The 15,975-nt window shown below is 46.3% G+C and overlaps 2 protein-coding genes across 4 annotated transcripts in view; one reads left to right on the top strand and one right to left on the bottom strand.

Annotated features, from left to right (window-relative positions):
- ZBTB26 (zinc finger and BTB domain containing 26) overlaps nt 1–15,975 on the bottom strand; it is a 165,875-nt gene that overhangs the window by 29,650 nt on the left and 120,250 nt on the right. The window lies entirely within an intron of this gene.
- Nucleotides 1–15,975, top strand: part of PTGS1 (prostaglandin-endoperoxide synthase 1) — a 50,967-nt gene that overhangs the window by 21,956 nt on the left and 13,036 nt on the right. The window contains exons 3-5 of the mRNA XM_053373287.1: nt 9,367–9,483; nt 11,210–11,350; nt 12,169–12,312. Coding sequence (XP_053229262.1) covers nt 9,367–9,483; nt 11,210–11,350; nt 12,169–12,312 — 402 coding nt within the window. The remainder of the gene's footprint in view (nt 1–9,366; nt 9,484–11,209; nt 11,351–12,168; nt 12,313–15,975) is intronic.

The raw sequence follows: 15,975 nt of genomic DNA, 5'->3' as shown, positions 1-15,975 counted from the left end.
ATAACAATCAATGTCGCTTTTAAAGCTTGACTCATCTGTAAGATCCTTACGCACCCACACCAGTTTCTTTAGGTACCTCCCACTTTTCTTTCTTGTTGGAACTGTTTGTGATTGTGCCTTAAACACCTCACCTTTAAGAAACTCCCGTCCATCATGGACTCCCATTTCTAATAATGGGATCTTGCCCAGAAGTTTTTTGAAACCAGCTTTCTTAAAGTCCAGAGTGTGTGTTTGACTATACTCAGCTTTCCCTTGCCTCTGTGTAATCAGTCCCAAGAGGAAATGCTCACTCCATGAGGAAACCTTGCCTTGGGTCCAGGAAGCAGCAGGAGCCTTGATAACTTCATTTATGAACAACAGCTCAGCAGCTCAGCACAGCAGCTGGATCTTGCTTTAGGCAAGGCTAAGGCTCCAACTATCTCCCACGATGGAGGGACTCACAGACCAAAGAGAGGAGGGGGTTAGGACTAGATGGCCCCTCAAGCCCCTTCAAACTCTACAATTCTATGATTCAATTACAGATCGAGTACGTCTCTCATAGGAGAAGTAAACCCAAGACAAATCCGAAGTGGAGTCCCTGAGATAGTTGGCAGGCGCCTGGTACACCTCTGTCCCGCAGCTCTTGCAGCTAATCTGGTGCCAAACCTATTGCTCTGCTTTCCTTTGGACTACGTCAGCAAGGCCCAGAGGGGGGTCTTGTAGATGTCTGGGCAGCCCAGGACCTCCATATGCACGGCCCAGGCCTGTGCCCCGGGGGGGAGGTTACTTCAGCGCTTAGCAAGAGCTCAGGGGTATCAGCTGTTGTTTTATTACATTGGCCACTCATTATCTCTGAAGATGCAAGGATCTTCTCCAGCTCCATTTACTGGGTTTGTTTAGTTCTTCCCCATCTCATATAAACACAGCATTCTCCAGCGTCCTATTAATTTAAGCTTACAAACTACAGCTGCATCCCTGTTTGGCATGTCAAGAAAAAGACAAGCCACAACAGCTGCTGTGCAGCTGTGGGTGCTAATGTCATTCCGTTGGCTCAGAGGTCTTGGCTCTTGATGTGGATTGGCCTGGGCCGTGATGAGACACCGAGAAGGACTAGGGACAGACAAAGTTTATGGTTACGAGAACATGGTAATTAAAAAACCCCAAACACCCCATGTTTAGGGGATGTATAAGTGGGGATACCAAACAGTAGCAGAGGGGCTGTTGCCTTTGTGGCCTGCCTGGGGGCTTCATAGAAATCTCTAGTTGGCCACTCTTAGGATCTGGGTGCTGGATTATATCATTTGATCTTGCGGGTTGATTTGTACTTTTTGGTCAACTATGCCAGTGAGGTCTTGAGATGTGCTTCTGCAATGGCTCAGCCTCGGAGCATAAACTCGTTCAGAGTTGCAACAGGCAGGCTCTTCCAGGAGCAGGTAGTTTTTTTACCAGAGACTCCCCATGGGATTGATGCTGGTGAATTCAGATTGCTGGAAGCCCACTTCTTAATGACACAAAACTCTTCCTGGAACCCCTTTTTGTACCAAGTATCTAGGGCAGTAGCCAATGTTAGTCCTGCTCAGAGTAGACCCATTGAAATTGAGGGTCTGCTCTGAGCAGGCTGCAACCTGAGTAGACTACAACTTCTAGTTCACTAGTTTGGTTCAACACAGAGGAGTGGTGGGAGGAACTGAGTAAATAAAATTCAGAGCCTGGGGATTGGTGGTAGGGTGGTGGTGATGAGTGGTCACAGGGAGAAGACTGGGAGGAGGAGGTGTCGGAAGCTGAAGAGGTAACAGGGTTTAGTGAGCAGGGTGAGTCTGTGGCAGACTCCAGAAGCAGAAGCTGGCGAGGGATAGGAGGGAGGTCAAAAGGCAGAGATGAAGCACCCTTGTCTCCCAGAACCTGAAGATGCATAAAAAGGCCAGAGGAGAGGTTGGCTGCACACAACTTGGGGGAAAGCCCTGGAGAGAAGGAGACGTGGGCAGCTGTGGAGAGCCGGTGACTTTCAGCCTCCATAATTTCATGGAAGAAGACCTACCAGGAATGAGCTGATGTGCTCATTAGGCCTGACACTCAGCCAAGTCTGGGAAGATCATGCATTGCTAATAAAGCGTTAACTCTAACTTCGGACAGTGATTGCTGACTGGCACACTCTGGGACAAGTGGTCTTCAACTGTTCGGTCAGGACTCAGTAGTGGGTCGCAGTCTAACCCAAGGCGAGTCACGATGGGAGCGCTAAAAAGGTAAAGGTAAAGGTACCCCTGCCCGTACGGGCCAGTCTTGACAGACTCTAGATTTGTGCGCCCATCTCACTCAAGAGGTCGAGGGCCAGCGCTGTCCGAAGACACTTCCGGGTCACGTGGCCAGCGTGACAAAGCTGCATCTGGCGAGCCAGCGCAGCACACGGAAACGCCATTTACCTTCCCGCCAGTAAGTGGTCCCTATTTATCTACTTGCACTTTGATGTGCTTTCGAACTGCTAGGTTGGCAGGCGCTGGGACCGAGCAACGGGAGCGCACCCCGCCGCGGGGATTCGAACCGCCAACCTTTCAATCGGCAAGCCCTAGGCGCTGAGGCTTTTACCCACAGCGCCACCCGCAAATATGTGGTAAAAGATTAAGAAATAGGTCCCCAAATGTAGGAAGTCAGGCCATTGGCCACCTAAATAAATAAATAAATATTTTTTTATTTATACCCCGCCCTTCCCGGTTCAGGAAACCGCCCTCAGGGCGGCTAACAACAAATTTAAAATACTTAATAGATGATACAAAAAAAAAAGAGCATAAAATACGGTATAAAGCGTAAATAACAATAAAATCAAAAGTCAGATTAGGGGGGGAAATCCATCCAATAAACATTAGATGATCACCAGGGCTAGCTGACTAAATCAGTCCCACTTGGGCCAGAAAGGAACCAGGGGAGAACCAGCTGTGGGATCCCAGAGCAGGGAATCTTCACAAAAAGGGGAGAGGGAGGGAAGGAAGGGGAACAAAAGATCAGGCCAGGTTCAAATTGAAAGCCATGTGGAATAGTTCTGTCTTACAGGCCCTGCGGAAGGAGGTTAAATCCTGCAGGGCCCTGGTCTCATGGGACAGAGCATTCCACCAGGTCGGAGCCATCACTGAGAAGGCCCTGGCCCTGGTGGAGGATAGTCTGACTTCCTTAGTGCCTGGGACCTCTAAACGATGGTTATTCATGGACCTTAAGGTCCTCTGCGGGGCAGACTAGGAGAGGTGGTCCCATAAGTACGAGGTCCCTAAGCCACAAAGGGCTTTAAAGGTCTAGCTCAATATTGTCTACACTCTCAAGGATTTTAGGCAGGAAGCCTCTCTCAACCCTACCTGGAGATGCCAGGAATTGGACCCAGAAGTTCTGCATGTTTGGGTTAAAAGTGGTTCCTGGGTCTGAAGTGAGTGGAGATACCTGCCCTAGTTTGTATCTAGATCTCTGACCAGATTGAAAACAGGCAGAGATTCTTGGCTGTAACTGAGAGGTTATCAGCTAGCTGTCAGGGTCATCTGTCCTAATCTTCTAATGCAGATAATTTGGGCTTCTTGGCTCAACTTGGCTGCATGCTTTTAAAATCATCCTGAGTACTTGGGGGGGGGGGGAAGGCAAAGGGTCCGTGTAGAAATGATTCCTTCATCAATGGCCTCGTTTTCTCTTCCTCCTCCTGGCACACCCTCTTGCAATGGCCAATTTGCAATGAAAATCCAACACCAGGCCCCTTTCTTTTGTAAAGAGATCCCGTGTGCTTCTAAATTTCCTTTGCGTGGTTAGGTGGCCCAGAGAAGGACAAGTCCTACATTGTGCTAGGGGCGGCCTCATTTGCTTAAAGCCTCCACAGGTGTGGAAATCTGCTATCATCGGATTCCCAAATTCCCCTAATCTCTGATGACTGCAGTAGCTTTACTCATGTGTGCCTATGCAGGAGTTGCAGATTGGGGGCCGGCACCAGCCCAGCGCAGCAACTTGTTCAGAGACACAGTAAGCAGCCTCTTCCCAGGAGCAGGTAGTTTTCCAGCATCTCTCCAAGGGGAATTATTCAATTGTTCTGTCACACATTGAAGTGGTCTACTGGCAGAGTTAAGGAGGTGAGCTTGGAGCAGCTGCTGAGTCAGAGAAGCAGCAGGGAGAGTTTTCTGTTACGTTGTGGGGGGGGGGTGTAGGTTAATTATTTGATTCATCTTACCCCATGCCAAACCTGGTGCCTTGCAGCTACAATTCTCATCAGCCTCAGCTTTCCCAACCCATACTTCCATGGGCAGCAAAAGCGCAAGCAAAATGGTCCAGGGGTTGGAGCAATTTCCCTATGAAGAAAGGTTGCAGAGTTCAGGACACTTGGGTTTAGAGAAAAGGCGTGTAATAATAATAATAATAATAATAATAATAATAATAATAATAATATTTTATTATTTATACCCCGCCCATCTGGCTGGGCTTCCCTAGCCACTCTGGGCGGCTTCCAAAAAAATATTAAAATACTATAATACATCAAACATTAAAAGCTTCCCTAAACAGGGCTGCCTTCAGATGTCTTCTAAAAGTCTGATAGTTGTTGTTCTCTTTGACATCTGGTGGGAGGGCATTCCACAGGGCAGGCGCCACCACCAAGAAGGCCCTCTGCCTGGTTCCCTGTAACTTGGCTTCTCACAGTGAGGGAACCGCCAGAAGGCCCTCGGAGCTGGACCTCAGTGTCCGGGCAGAATGATGGAGGTGGAGACGCTCCTTCAGGTATACAGGACTGAGACCGTTTAGGGCTTTAAAGGTCAGCCCCAACACTTTGAATTGTGCTTGGAAACGTACTGGGAGCCAATGTAGGTCTTTCAAGACCGGTGTTATGTGGTCTCAGCGGCCTCTCCAAGTCACCAGTCTAGCTGCCGCATTCTGGATTACAGTGGTACCTCGGGTTACATACGCTTCAGGTTAGAGACTCTGCTAACCCAGAAATAGTACCTTGGGTTAAGAACTTTGCTTCAGGATGAGAACAGAAATCGTGCAGCGGCAGCAGCGGGAGGCCCCATTAGCTAAAGTGGTGCTTCAGGTTAAGAACAGTTTCAGGTTAAGAACAGACCTCCAGAACGAATTAAGTTCTTAACCCGAGGTACCACTATAGTTGTAAGAGGTGGCATGATAGAAGTTCATAAAATTATGCATGGCATGGAGAGTGGACAGAGAAACCTTTTTCTCCCTCTTGCATAATACTTGGAACTCATGGGCGTCCAATGGAAAGTCCTTCTCCATGCAGCACAGAGTTAAAATCCAGGGAACTCCTTCCTTCCCCCAGGAGGCAGCGATGGCCACCAACTTGGATGGTTGTAAGAGAGGATTGGACAAATCCACGGAGGAGGAGAGGGCTATCAATGGCTCCTAGCCACAATGGCTATGCTCTGCCTCCACAGTTTGAGACAGCAATGCTCCTGAGTCCCAGCTGCTGGAAATCGTGGGCAGGAGAGCACTCTTGTGCTTGACTCCTGCTTGCTCGTCTCCCACTGGGGCACCTGGTTAGCCAGTGTGGTACCAGGATGCTGGACTAGATAAGCCTGATCCAGCAGACCCTTTTAATGTTCTTATGTTAGCAGCAAGGTCAGTGGAAAAGACAGGTTCCTGCCCTAATGAGATTACCAACTTAATGTCTGGCAGTAGAGGCAGTAACAGAGGCAAGAAGAGCAAGGAGCCTGGCCACACTGAAAGCTGCTCCTCTTCAAACTTCTAGATGCATAGGTTCTGGGATAACCCAGAGGCTTGGGGGAGCTGCTGGTTCCTCCCAGTGTATGCTGCTAGCCTCTGATCCATTTTCAGAGGATGTGGTGCAGGAGTTTGGCTCCAGTGGTGGGGTGGAGTCTGCCTGGAAGGTACTGTTTCATCATCCACGCTTTCTGCTCCTGTGCTCTGGGCCACATCTAACCCTTTGTTTGTTTAGCTCAGATTGCTTCCTTATCTCAGCACTCTGTTTAATGGGGCTATAAAAAAAACATGGGGCCTGGATCCCTTGCCAGCAGGGTTGATTTGTGATGGGAAAGTCCTTGCTTCTTCAGTTGCCTAACTTTGCTACAAGGCAAGGCAACCTTCTTCAAGCCCAGTCCAGCCAAGGACAACCATGTCTCACTTGGCCAAACAGCGGAAGCTGGGTGACATCAGATACGACCCTGAGCTCTACTAAAATCCAGCACATATGTTTTCCCAAGCTGGCCAGAGAACTCTGGACAAACCTCCACACCCTCTGAGCTTTACAGTTGTAGACAAACACCAGGAAGATTCAGGAGGAATAAAAGGAAGTCCTGTTAAATAGAAGGAAGTTAAAACGATGGCACTCGCTTCCACAGGGGACAGTGGTGGCCCCATACTTGGACAGCTTTAAAAGACGATTGAACAAATTCATGGAGAAGGAGAAGGCTAACAATGGCTTCTGTTACCAGAAAAATGCCCATTGCATATCCCACCTCCTTTTCCTTTCTCTATACAGTATGTCTGTTGTGTGCCACTGTGAAAAGAATTTTAAGGTCGTAAAGGTAAAGGGACCCCTGACCATTAGGTCCAGTCGTGACCGACTCTGGGGTTGTGGCGCTCATCTCGCTTTATTGGCCAAGGGAGCCGGCGTACAGCTTCCGGGTCATGTGGCCAGCAGGACTAAGCCGCTTCTGGCAAACCAGAGCAGTGCACGGAAATGCCGTTTACCTTCCCGCCAGAGCGGTACCTATTTATCTACTTGCACTTGACGTGCTTTCAAACTGCTAGGTTGGCAGGAGCAGGGACCGAGCAACAGGAGCTCACCCCGTCGCGGGGATTTGAACCGCCGACATTCTAATCAGTAACTCCTAGGCTCTGAGGTTTAACCCACAGCGCCACCTGCGTCCCTAACCCTTTAAGGTCTTAGGTATATATTAAATGTTCATAAATGTACCAACCAAGCATGTACATAGATCAGCACAGGAAGACCGACCTGAAACCATTTTTGATTCCCAAACTGAATGTCCCCAGGATATACATGAAAATAAGTGTATATTTATGCCATATACTTTCACCTGAGTTTCCCCATGGAACAATTATTCTTGCCTCATTGCATTCGGGAAAACCCCCCATGATTCCCCTAGCCAGAGATAAGGTAGGCAGATAACCATTAGGGGAAGTTCCTGAATCTGCCATTGTTTGCTCAGATGTTCTGCACAGAGAATGTCTGCTGAGCATCCTCATTGTCTTCATCAAATGCAAATGCTTTGTGTAAAACTGTGTCTGGAACCACATGAAACTTGCTAAATCTTTAGGAATACCACGCCTTGACCTACCTGAGCCATTGTAACCCCATATTAGGTGGGATGTATTTCTGATTTTGTTTGCAAAAGGGGATGTTCTTTTCCATGCTGAAAGGCAAACCTTTAAAAAGAGTGGTTTTTCTTGTTTCTGGGTCCTTCACCTCCTGACAAAAAAAGGGGGGGCTCTATTGCAACAAATCATAAAAGATCAGCTTTGCTTTCACTGGATTTCTGCTTCAGCTCATTAATCTCTGACCAGTAACGAACTTGGGGAGTTTGGCCATCTGGTAACACTACTAGCCCTGGTGGCTGGGCTTTGCCTCTATGGTCAGAGGCAATAATGCTTCTGAATGATTGCTGGAAGCCACAGGAGGAGAGGGGGGGGCCTTGGGCTGAGATCCTGCTTGTGGACTTCCCATTGGGGCCTCTGGTTGACCACTGTGAGAGCAGGATGCTGGACTAGATGAGCCACTGGCCTGATCCAGCCTCGAGGCTCTTCTTACATTCTTAGCATTGGGGAATCATCACAGAAAGTGGAACGTTGGGTGGACAGCCCATGGTTATTGTGTCAGTGACATATTGCAGGAGATCCCTAAAAAAGCCAGTGGTCTCAAGGGATCCTGACTTTCTTTGTAAATCAACATCTGGCTTAAAGAAGAAGTCAGTTCATTTGAAAACACTGGTCCCTTTTTATGAAACTTGATGCCTCTTCATAGTCTCTTGATCGGTAGACAGAACTTAAAAGTAATACAGAGCCAGGTCTAATGTAGAGTCATTGTGGTGTTTTGGACAGTTATATGTAGATCTCTGTTCGTAAATCGTATTTCCTCTTTGCTGTTCTTTTCATTTGCGAATGGAATCACTTGCCTTAGAGTACAATCCCTATACACACTTAATTGGGAGTTAGCCTATTGAACCCATTGGAATTTGCTTCTGAGTATAACAGTTTCTATAATAGCCAGCTGAAACAATTCAGGGGCAGGAGGTGCTTGCCCTGCTTCCCATCTCCCCACCCCACTCAGGCAGTCTGATGGAATAGCTGCCCCCAAGATGGCAACTGAGGGAGTGTTGGCCTGGTGAGGCTGGCCTGTCACCGCAGAGCAGATGGCGTGATAAACTGTTGGCCATCTAATTCTACATACCAGAGGTTTCATATTGCATGCTAGATGCTTGTATATTGCACAGTATCAAATCAACAAGAAATAAATCTCTTGAAACCAATAGACTTATAAAGAATATTATGAACAAGAGACTCAAACATGGCTCAGGGCAGCTTACAGTAGGACTGTCAAGTAATAAATACTCAAATATCAATATGCTGCATAATTTGGACCTGCCACTGTGAGAAGAGAGATGAATGTGTCTGCCATACTTATCATTACAGCCACTTCTATTTTTCTAGAAAAAGAGGTGCCAGAACTCACCATGAACACCTCCCTTGTTCTCTTATAATGGCAATGGCACCCACCTGAGAGGTGGCAGAACTGAGTTCTGGTGAGTTCCAACTGGAAAAAAGTGCCCTTAGAGTGGTACTTATACTGACAGTGAACATTTTCTGTTAAGAGCAGTGCTGCATCATCTAGATTCACTGTTTTTGGAGTCGAAACAAAATAAAAAAATTCCTTCCTGTAGCACCTTAGAGACCAACTAAGTTTGTTATTTGTATGAGCTTTTGTTGCATTCACACTTCTTCAGATAGTACAAGAGTGTACAAGTTTTCAGACTGTACAAGTCCTGCTTATCTCTCACCTTGATCACTCAGATCATCTGCAGGGACAAGATGACAAGACTCATTTGACAGCAACAAGCAGCTGGGCCTATAGTCTTACCAGCCCAGTCTTATGGAACGCTCTGCCACTGCAGAGAACGCTCTGCAGGCACCTTTCGTTTCAACATTTAAATGCCTGCTGAAAACTCTTCAATTTTGCCAAGCCTATGCTTGGCAAAGAACACATCTTTCCACAATAGTTGATTCCTTGATTCCTGATTTTGATTGTTTTATGCAGTTTTTGCTGTATGATTTTTGGGTGCAGTTGTTTGCGAGCTGTTACAATCTTTTTTATGAAGAGCAGTTTTAATAAATAAAAAGTGACAATAATTTGTTTTCTCTCCCCGCCTCTCCTGCCCCACACAGTGAATCCATGCTGCTATTTCCCATGCCAACACAAGGGCGTGTGTGTCCGGGTTGGCACAGAGGGCTACGAATGCGATTGCACCCGGACCGGCTACTTTGGCACAAACTGCTCTCTGCGTGAGTATCCCTGTGGCCTTTCTGCAACATGGTGTATGGGTGGATAAATAAGCAGATTCCAGATAACTGAAGAGTCCAGAAACGGTGGGAAAAGCTGCTTATCTTGGAGAACCTTCTTGTTGCTGCTGTTCTACCATTACACGCTACCTCAGTCTCTGAGTGGTGAGAGGCTCCAGGGGTTCCAGTTGCTCCCCCAGGCTTTGGTTTCCTTGGAACTAAGGTCACTGGAGACTGTGGGGTCTTCAGGGTCTGTGATTTATTTACACCCATAGACAGCCTGAGCATAGGAAGGAGGGGCTTACAGCATCATCACCCCAGCATATCTTGCTTGGATCCAGCACAAAGCAAGCAGGTCTCTGTCTCCAGCTCCCAGTCTTCTTTTTTAGTTCAGCACTCTCTCTCTCTCTCTCTCTCTCTCTCTCACACACACACACACACACACACACTGGCTATTATCTGTAGCCAGTGCCACTTATGCTGATCGAAGCAGTTGAGTGGACACATGTAGAGTAAGGCAATTTTGTGGTTATCTGTTGATAGCTATTAGTCATTAATCATAATCATAATAACAATAAATTTTATTTATACCCCACCCTCCCCAGCCAAGACCGGGTTCAGGGCGGCTAACACCAGGTGTAAAAACAATTGATTAAAATACAACTTAAAAACAAGATTAAAATACAACATTATTATGCAGCCTCATCTCAGTAGAAACTCAAATCAAAAACTTTTTGGGGATGAAAACGTCAAATCTTCCCCAAGGCCAACTATCCAGACTGGTCCTACGTGGGCCAGAAAAAAGCCAGGGATTATGGATAGAAAGGGGTGAAACCTCCATGTTCAGAGGCATCTACCTGCGAATATCAGTTATCAGTGAGGCATGTTGCTTCAGTGCCTCTATTTGTTAGGCTCCCCAGAGATAATCTGCTTGGCTGTCATGGAAAACTAGATGCTGGACTGGGTGGGCTGAGCTTTGGCATTATCCAGCTGGGCTCCTCTGGTGACATTCTGATAGGAACAAAGGGAGCAGCAGCATACTGAGTCAGACCTCCAGTCCATCCAACTTAGCATTGTCGACACTGATAGGCTGCCCAGGGTTTCATAGGAGGAAATTCCCTGCCCTACCTGGAGAAGTCACTGGGGACTAAACCATGCATGAAAAGCAGATACTTTGCCCCTGATAGCTAAGAAGGAAGCCTCCAAGTCTAGTGGCAGTCTACCTCCAAATACCAGGTGCCGGGGCCAAGCAATAGGGGAGGGGGGTTGCCTGCCTGCTGTGCCTGCCTGCTTTCTGGGCACATCTGGATGGAGGCTGTGGGAACAACAGGATTCTGGATGAGCAAGGATTTTTAAGCTGTAATTCCTGAATTGCAGAGGATTGGAGTGGATAACTCTTTAGGTCCCTTCCAGTGTGGTGTAGCAGAGAGCCAGTTTGGTGTAGTGGTTAAGAGTGGTAGACTCGTAATCTGGTGAACCGGGTTCGCGTCTCTGCTCCTCCACATGCATCTGCTGGGTGACCTTGGGCCAGTCACACTTCTTTGAAGTCTCTCAGCCCCACTCACATCACAGAGTCTTTGTTGTGGGGGAGGAAGGGAAAGGAGAATGTTAGCTGCTTTGAGACTCCTTCGGGTAGTGATAAAGCGGGGTATCAAATCCAAACTACTCTTCTTCTTCATCATCATCTTCCAACTCTATGATTATATGATATTTGTGTTTTCTTTCCCAGCGGAGTTCTGGACGCGGTTGCGCGATGCCCTGAAGCCGAGCCCAGCCTTCTATCATTTCATCCTGACTCACTTCCAGTGGTTCTGGACCATTGTCAACAACACCTTCATCCGGGACACTTTGATGCGTTTGGTGCTGACGAGTAAGTGAAGAGCAGTAGATTGACAGCGGGACTTCGGGTGATTGGGGGGCAGTCTCTCTGACCAACCAACAAACAAACAACTCTTACCTCCCAAAAATGAGCTTTTGAGCATGATTGCACAAGGGGGCCGGGGAATTATCCCAGGAATCCTGAGATCTTGGCAAGAAGGATCCATATCCTATGGATGCTTCCAGCAGTTCACCAAGGTTTCCCACTAATTAGCATGGAGGGCACAATCCATTGGGCCGATTCGCTCCTACAGGAGGCAGCAATGGCTCCTAGCCAAAATAGCTTTGCTCTGCACATTTGGAGGCAGCAATCATTCCAAATATCATTTGCCAGAAACTGCAGGAGGGGAGAGGGCTCTTATGAATGGATCCAAGATGCCAGGTTACTGCGGGGATCTGGAGATTTCATGCTCTACAGAACAAGCCACACCGGCAACGAATGGGAGAATGCCAAGAGCAGGGGTCAGCAACGTAAGGCCCATTGGCCACAAGAGGCCCATGGGGGTCGTTTAACTGGCTCATGAGCCTCCCCCGAACTGAGCCGCCCACTCGGCGAGTCCCCACGCAGTGCACTAAACCAGCACAGAACGGCACAGGGACTCACTTCCGCGGTGCCGAAAATCGTGTCTGCGCAAACACAGACGCTGGAAATCGCGGGCCAGGGAGGGATCTCCTCTGGAGTGAACTGGCCCAGGTGAGGTAAACCTTGCGGACCCCTGCCCAAGAGCATCACTGTGGAGGAAGGTGTCAGTTGGCCGGTGTTCAATGGAGGTTTATTTTGCACTCTTCTCTCTCTCTCTCTCTCTGCAGTCCGAGCCAACCTCATCCCCAGTCCACCCACGTACAATTCCGCTCACGGCTACATCAGCTGGGAGTCCTATGCCAATGTCAGCTATTTCACTAGGGTCCTCCCACCGGTGCCCACCGACTGCCCCACGCCAATGGGAACAAAAGGTGGGTGCAGCTCAGCAGGGCCTCCACCGCACCTCAGCTTAACTTTTCTCTTGAGATAGCAGCAGCGAAATCTGCTCCGTATCAAGTCCGTTCCTGCCTTCACAGCTGTGTCACATGGCTTAACTTTTCCAAGAGATGAAAGTGGTGTAGTGTGAAAGTTTCTGTTGATAGCATCTAGGTGTGTGCTGGCAAGGAGGGCTGTTATTAGGGAGGGGACGCAGCTCAGGGCGAGGGTTTGTTTATTTATTTGTCTCGTCACTGATAGGTTCAATAACAGGCACAGAACTGAAGAGTTTGGAAGGGGCTCTTTCAAATTGTCTAGTCTGACCCAATGCACAGTGCAAGCAAGACCTACAAACCAAGCCTTATGAGGAATGGTTGAAGGAATTGGATATGTTTAGCTTGGAGAAGAGGAGACTGAAAGGGAATATGATAGCCATCTTCAAATACCTGAAGGGCTGTCACATGGAAGAGGGAGCAAGCTTGCTTTCTGCCTCTCTGGAACCAACAGCTTCAAGTTACAAGAAAGGAGAGTCCGACTCAACATCGGGAAGGACTTTCTCACAGTAAGAGCTGTTCAGCAGTGGAGCAGACTCTCTAGGGAGGTTGTGGACTCTCTCTTGTTTTTGAACAGAGCTTGGCTGGTCATCTGTCATGTGATTTCCGCATTGCAGGGGGTTGGACTAGATGACCCTTTGGGACCCTTCCAACTCTACAATTCTATGCTTCCGTCTGCAACTCAGGACATTACAACTGCAGCATCCTTGCTGCCTGAATATTTCCGTCCAGGAGAGGCCACTGCCTGCTGTGGAGGAGGTTTCCTCACTAGAAAGTTCTGAGAGTGTCTTTTCTACTATCAGACTCAGTCGCCTCACCTCAGAAAAGGATGTTTCAGGGTTGGGCAAGAGTCAGAAAAGGGCAGCCCAGATGATCAAGGGGACACTATGACTCTCCTGCAAGGAAAGGTTGCAGTGTTTGGGACTTTTTAGTTTAGACCATGAGTAGGCAAACTAAGGCCTGGGGGCTGGATCCAGCCCAATCGCCTTCTAAATCCGGCCTGCGGACCGTCCAGGAATCAGTGTGTTTTTATATGAGTAGAATGTGTGCTTTTATTTAAAATGCATCTCTGGGTTATTTGTGGGGCATAGGAATTCGTTCATTATTATTTTTCAAAATATAGTCTGGCCCCCCACAAGGTCTGAGGGACAGTAGGCCGGCCCCCTGCTGAAAAAGTTTGCTGACCCCTGGTTTAGACAAAAGGTGACATGATAGAATAGAAAATGTATTTCTTGCATTTGTGTCCCAGCTTTTTCTCCAAGGCACTCAAGCTGGTTTACATGGTTCTCCCTCTCCTAATTTAATCTCCTGTGAGGTAAGTCAGGCTGAGAGACTGTGACTAGCCCAAGGTCACACCCAGTGAACTTCATAGCTGAGTGGGGATTTGAATCCTGGTCTCCTGGGTTGTAGTCCAGTACACTAACCCGTATACCAACCTGGCTCTCTTACAAAATTATGCAATGGATAGAGAAAAGTTATCATCTCTCTTGCAGAGCTACAACTCCCAGAGTGGCTTAATAATCAATCCCTCTTCATTGAGAGTCCTGGGAATAGTAGTGCTTCTGTGAGGAAAACAGGGAATCTCCTAAAGACATTCATCACCCTTAACAAATTAACAGTTCCCATAAGCCTTTGTGGGAAGCCGCAACTGTTTAATAGTGGTTTAAATGTACTGTGTGAACATGGCCTTCATATCATTCTGGGCACCTTTTCTTTTGAGGATATTGAAGAAAGCTTGTGAGAATGCTTATCAACCAAATTGTTGTTTTTTTAATAAGATATTTATTGAGATTTTACAAAAAATAGACAAAAGTTTACAAAGAAAAATACATAAAAGAAAAATACAATAATCATAAAAGTAAAAACACATATTTAAAAGAAAAGAAAAAAATTGAAAAGAAAAATAGATCCATCTTTATGCCTTTTGCTTCATTTACTAGTTTCTTTGACTTCCACCCGCCTCCCCTTTTTGTATTCCCATTTAGCTAATCAATTCAGCAAATCCTTGGCCTATTTTCTTTATCTTAACTCTTTATCTTGACATATTTATAAATGAATATTTTCATCCTTTGTCAATCTATATTTAACATATTCTTTTTAACTTTGTTGCTAACACCTCTTATTTTCAATCCAACGTCAAATTAACATTCTATAACTTTACAATATTTCTGCAAATAGTCCTTAAATTTCTTCCAATCTTCTTCCACCGACTCTTCTCCCAGGTTACGGATTCTGCCAGTCATTTCAGCCAGTTCCATGCAATCCATCAACTTCATTTGCCATTCTTCCAGAGTGGGTAGCTCTTGCGTCTTCCAATACTTTGCAATAAGTATTCTTGCTGCTGTTGTCGCAAACATAAAGAAAGTTCTATCCTTCTTTGACACCAATTGGCCGACTATGCCCAGGAGAAAGGCCTCTGGTTTCTTCAAAAAAGTGTACCTAAGTACCTTTTTCATTTCATTATATATCATCTCCCAGAAAGCCTTAATCCTTGGGCACGTCCACCAAAGGTGAAAGAATGTACCTTCGGTCTCCTTACATTTCCAACACTTATTGTCGGGCAAATGATAGATTTTTGCAAGCTTGACTGGTGTCATGTACCACCTATATATCATTTTCATAATATTTTCTCTTAAGGCATTACATGCCGTAAATTTCATACCAGTGGTCCACAACCGTTCCCAGTCAGCAAACATAATGTTATGTCCTATATCCTGTGCCCATTTAATCATAGCAGATTTGACCGTCTCATCCTGCGTGTTCCATTTTAACAGCAAGTTATACATTCTTGACAGTATCTTAGTTTTGGGCTCTAACAGTTCCGTTTCCAATTTTGATTTTTCCACCTGGAAGCCAATTTTTTTATCGAAATTAAAAGCCTCTCTTATTTGATAATAATGAAGCCAATCTCGCACTTTGTCTTTTAGTTTCTCAAAGCTTTGCAATTTCAACTTATCTCCCTCTTGTTCCAAAATTTCCCAATATTTAGGCCATTTGGCCTCCATATTGGGTCTTCTCAGAGCCTTTGCTTCCATTGGTGACAACCACCTTGGAGTTTTGTTTTCCAATAAGTCTTTATACCTTATCCAGACATTAAACAATGCCTTCCTGACAATATGGTTTTTGAAAGCTTTATGTGCTTTAACCTTGTCATACCACAAATATGCATGCCAACCAAAAACATGGTTAAAACCTTCTAAGTCTAAAATGTCTGTGTTCTCAAGAAGTAGCCACTCTTTCAGCCAGCAAAAAGGTGCTGATTCATAATAAAGTTTAAGGTCTGGCAGGGCAAATCCACCTCTTTCCTTTGCATCAGTTAGTATTTTAAATTTTATTCTGGCCCTCTTGCCATTTCTAGACGAATCTAGAAATGTCCTTCTGCCACTTCTTGAAACAGTCCATTTTGTCCACAATTTGTAATGATTGAAACAAAAACAACATTCTTGGCAATACATTCATCTTAATAGCTGCTATTCGACCCAACAAGGAAAGCTTCAGATTTGACCATATTTCTAAGTCTTTTTTCACTTCTGTCCAACATTTCTCATAATTGTCTTTAAATAAGTTCCCATTTTTAGCCGTCATATTAACCCCTAGGTATTTTAC

This window comes from Podarcis raffonei, chromosome Z (assembly GCF_027172205.1).
Source record: "Podarcis raffonei isolate rPodRaf1 chromosome Z, rPodRaf1.pri, whole genome shotgun sequence".
NCBI classification, from domain to species: Eukaryota; Metazoa; Chordata; class Lepidosauria; order Squamata; family Lacertidae; genus Podarcis; species Podarcis raffonei.
Note: the sequence above shows the minus strand (reverse complement) of the source record. Positions and strands in the feature narration are given on the sequence as shown.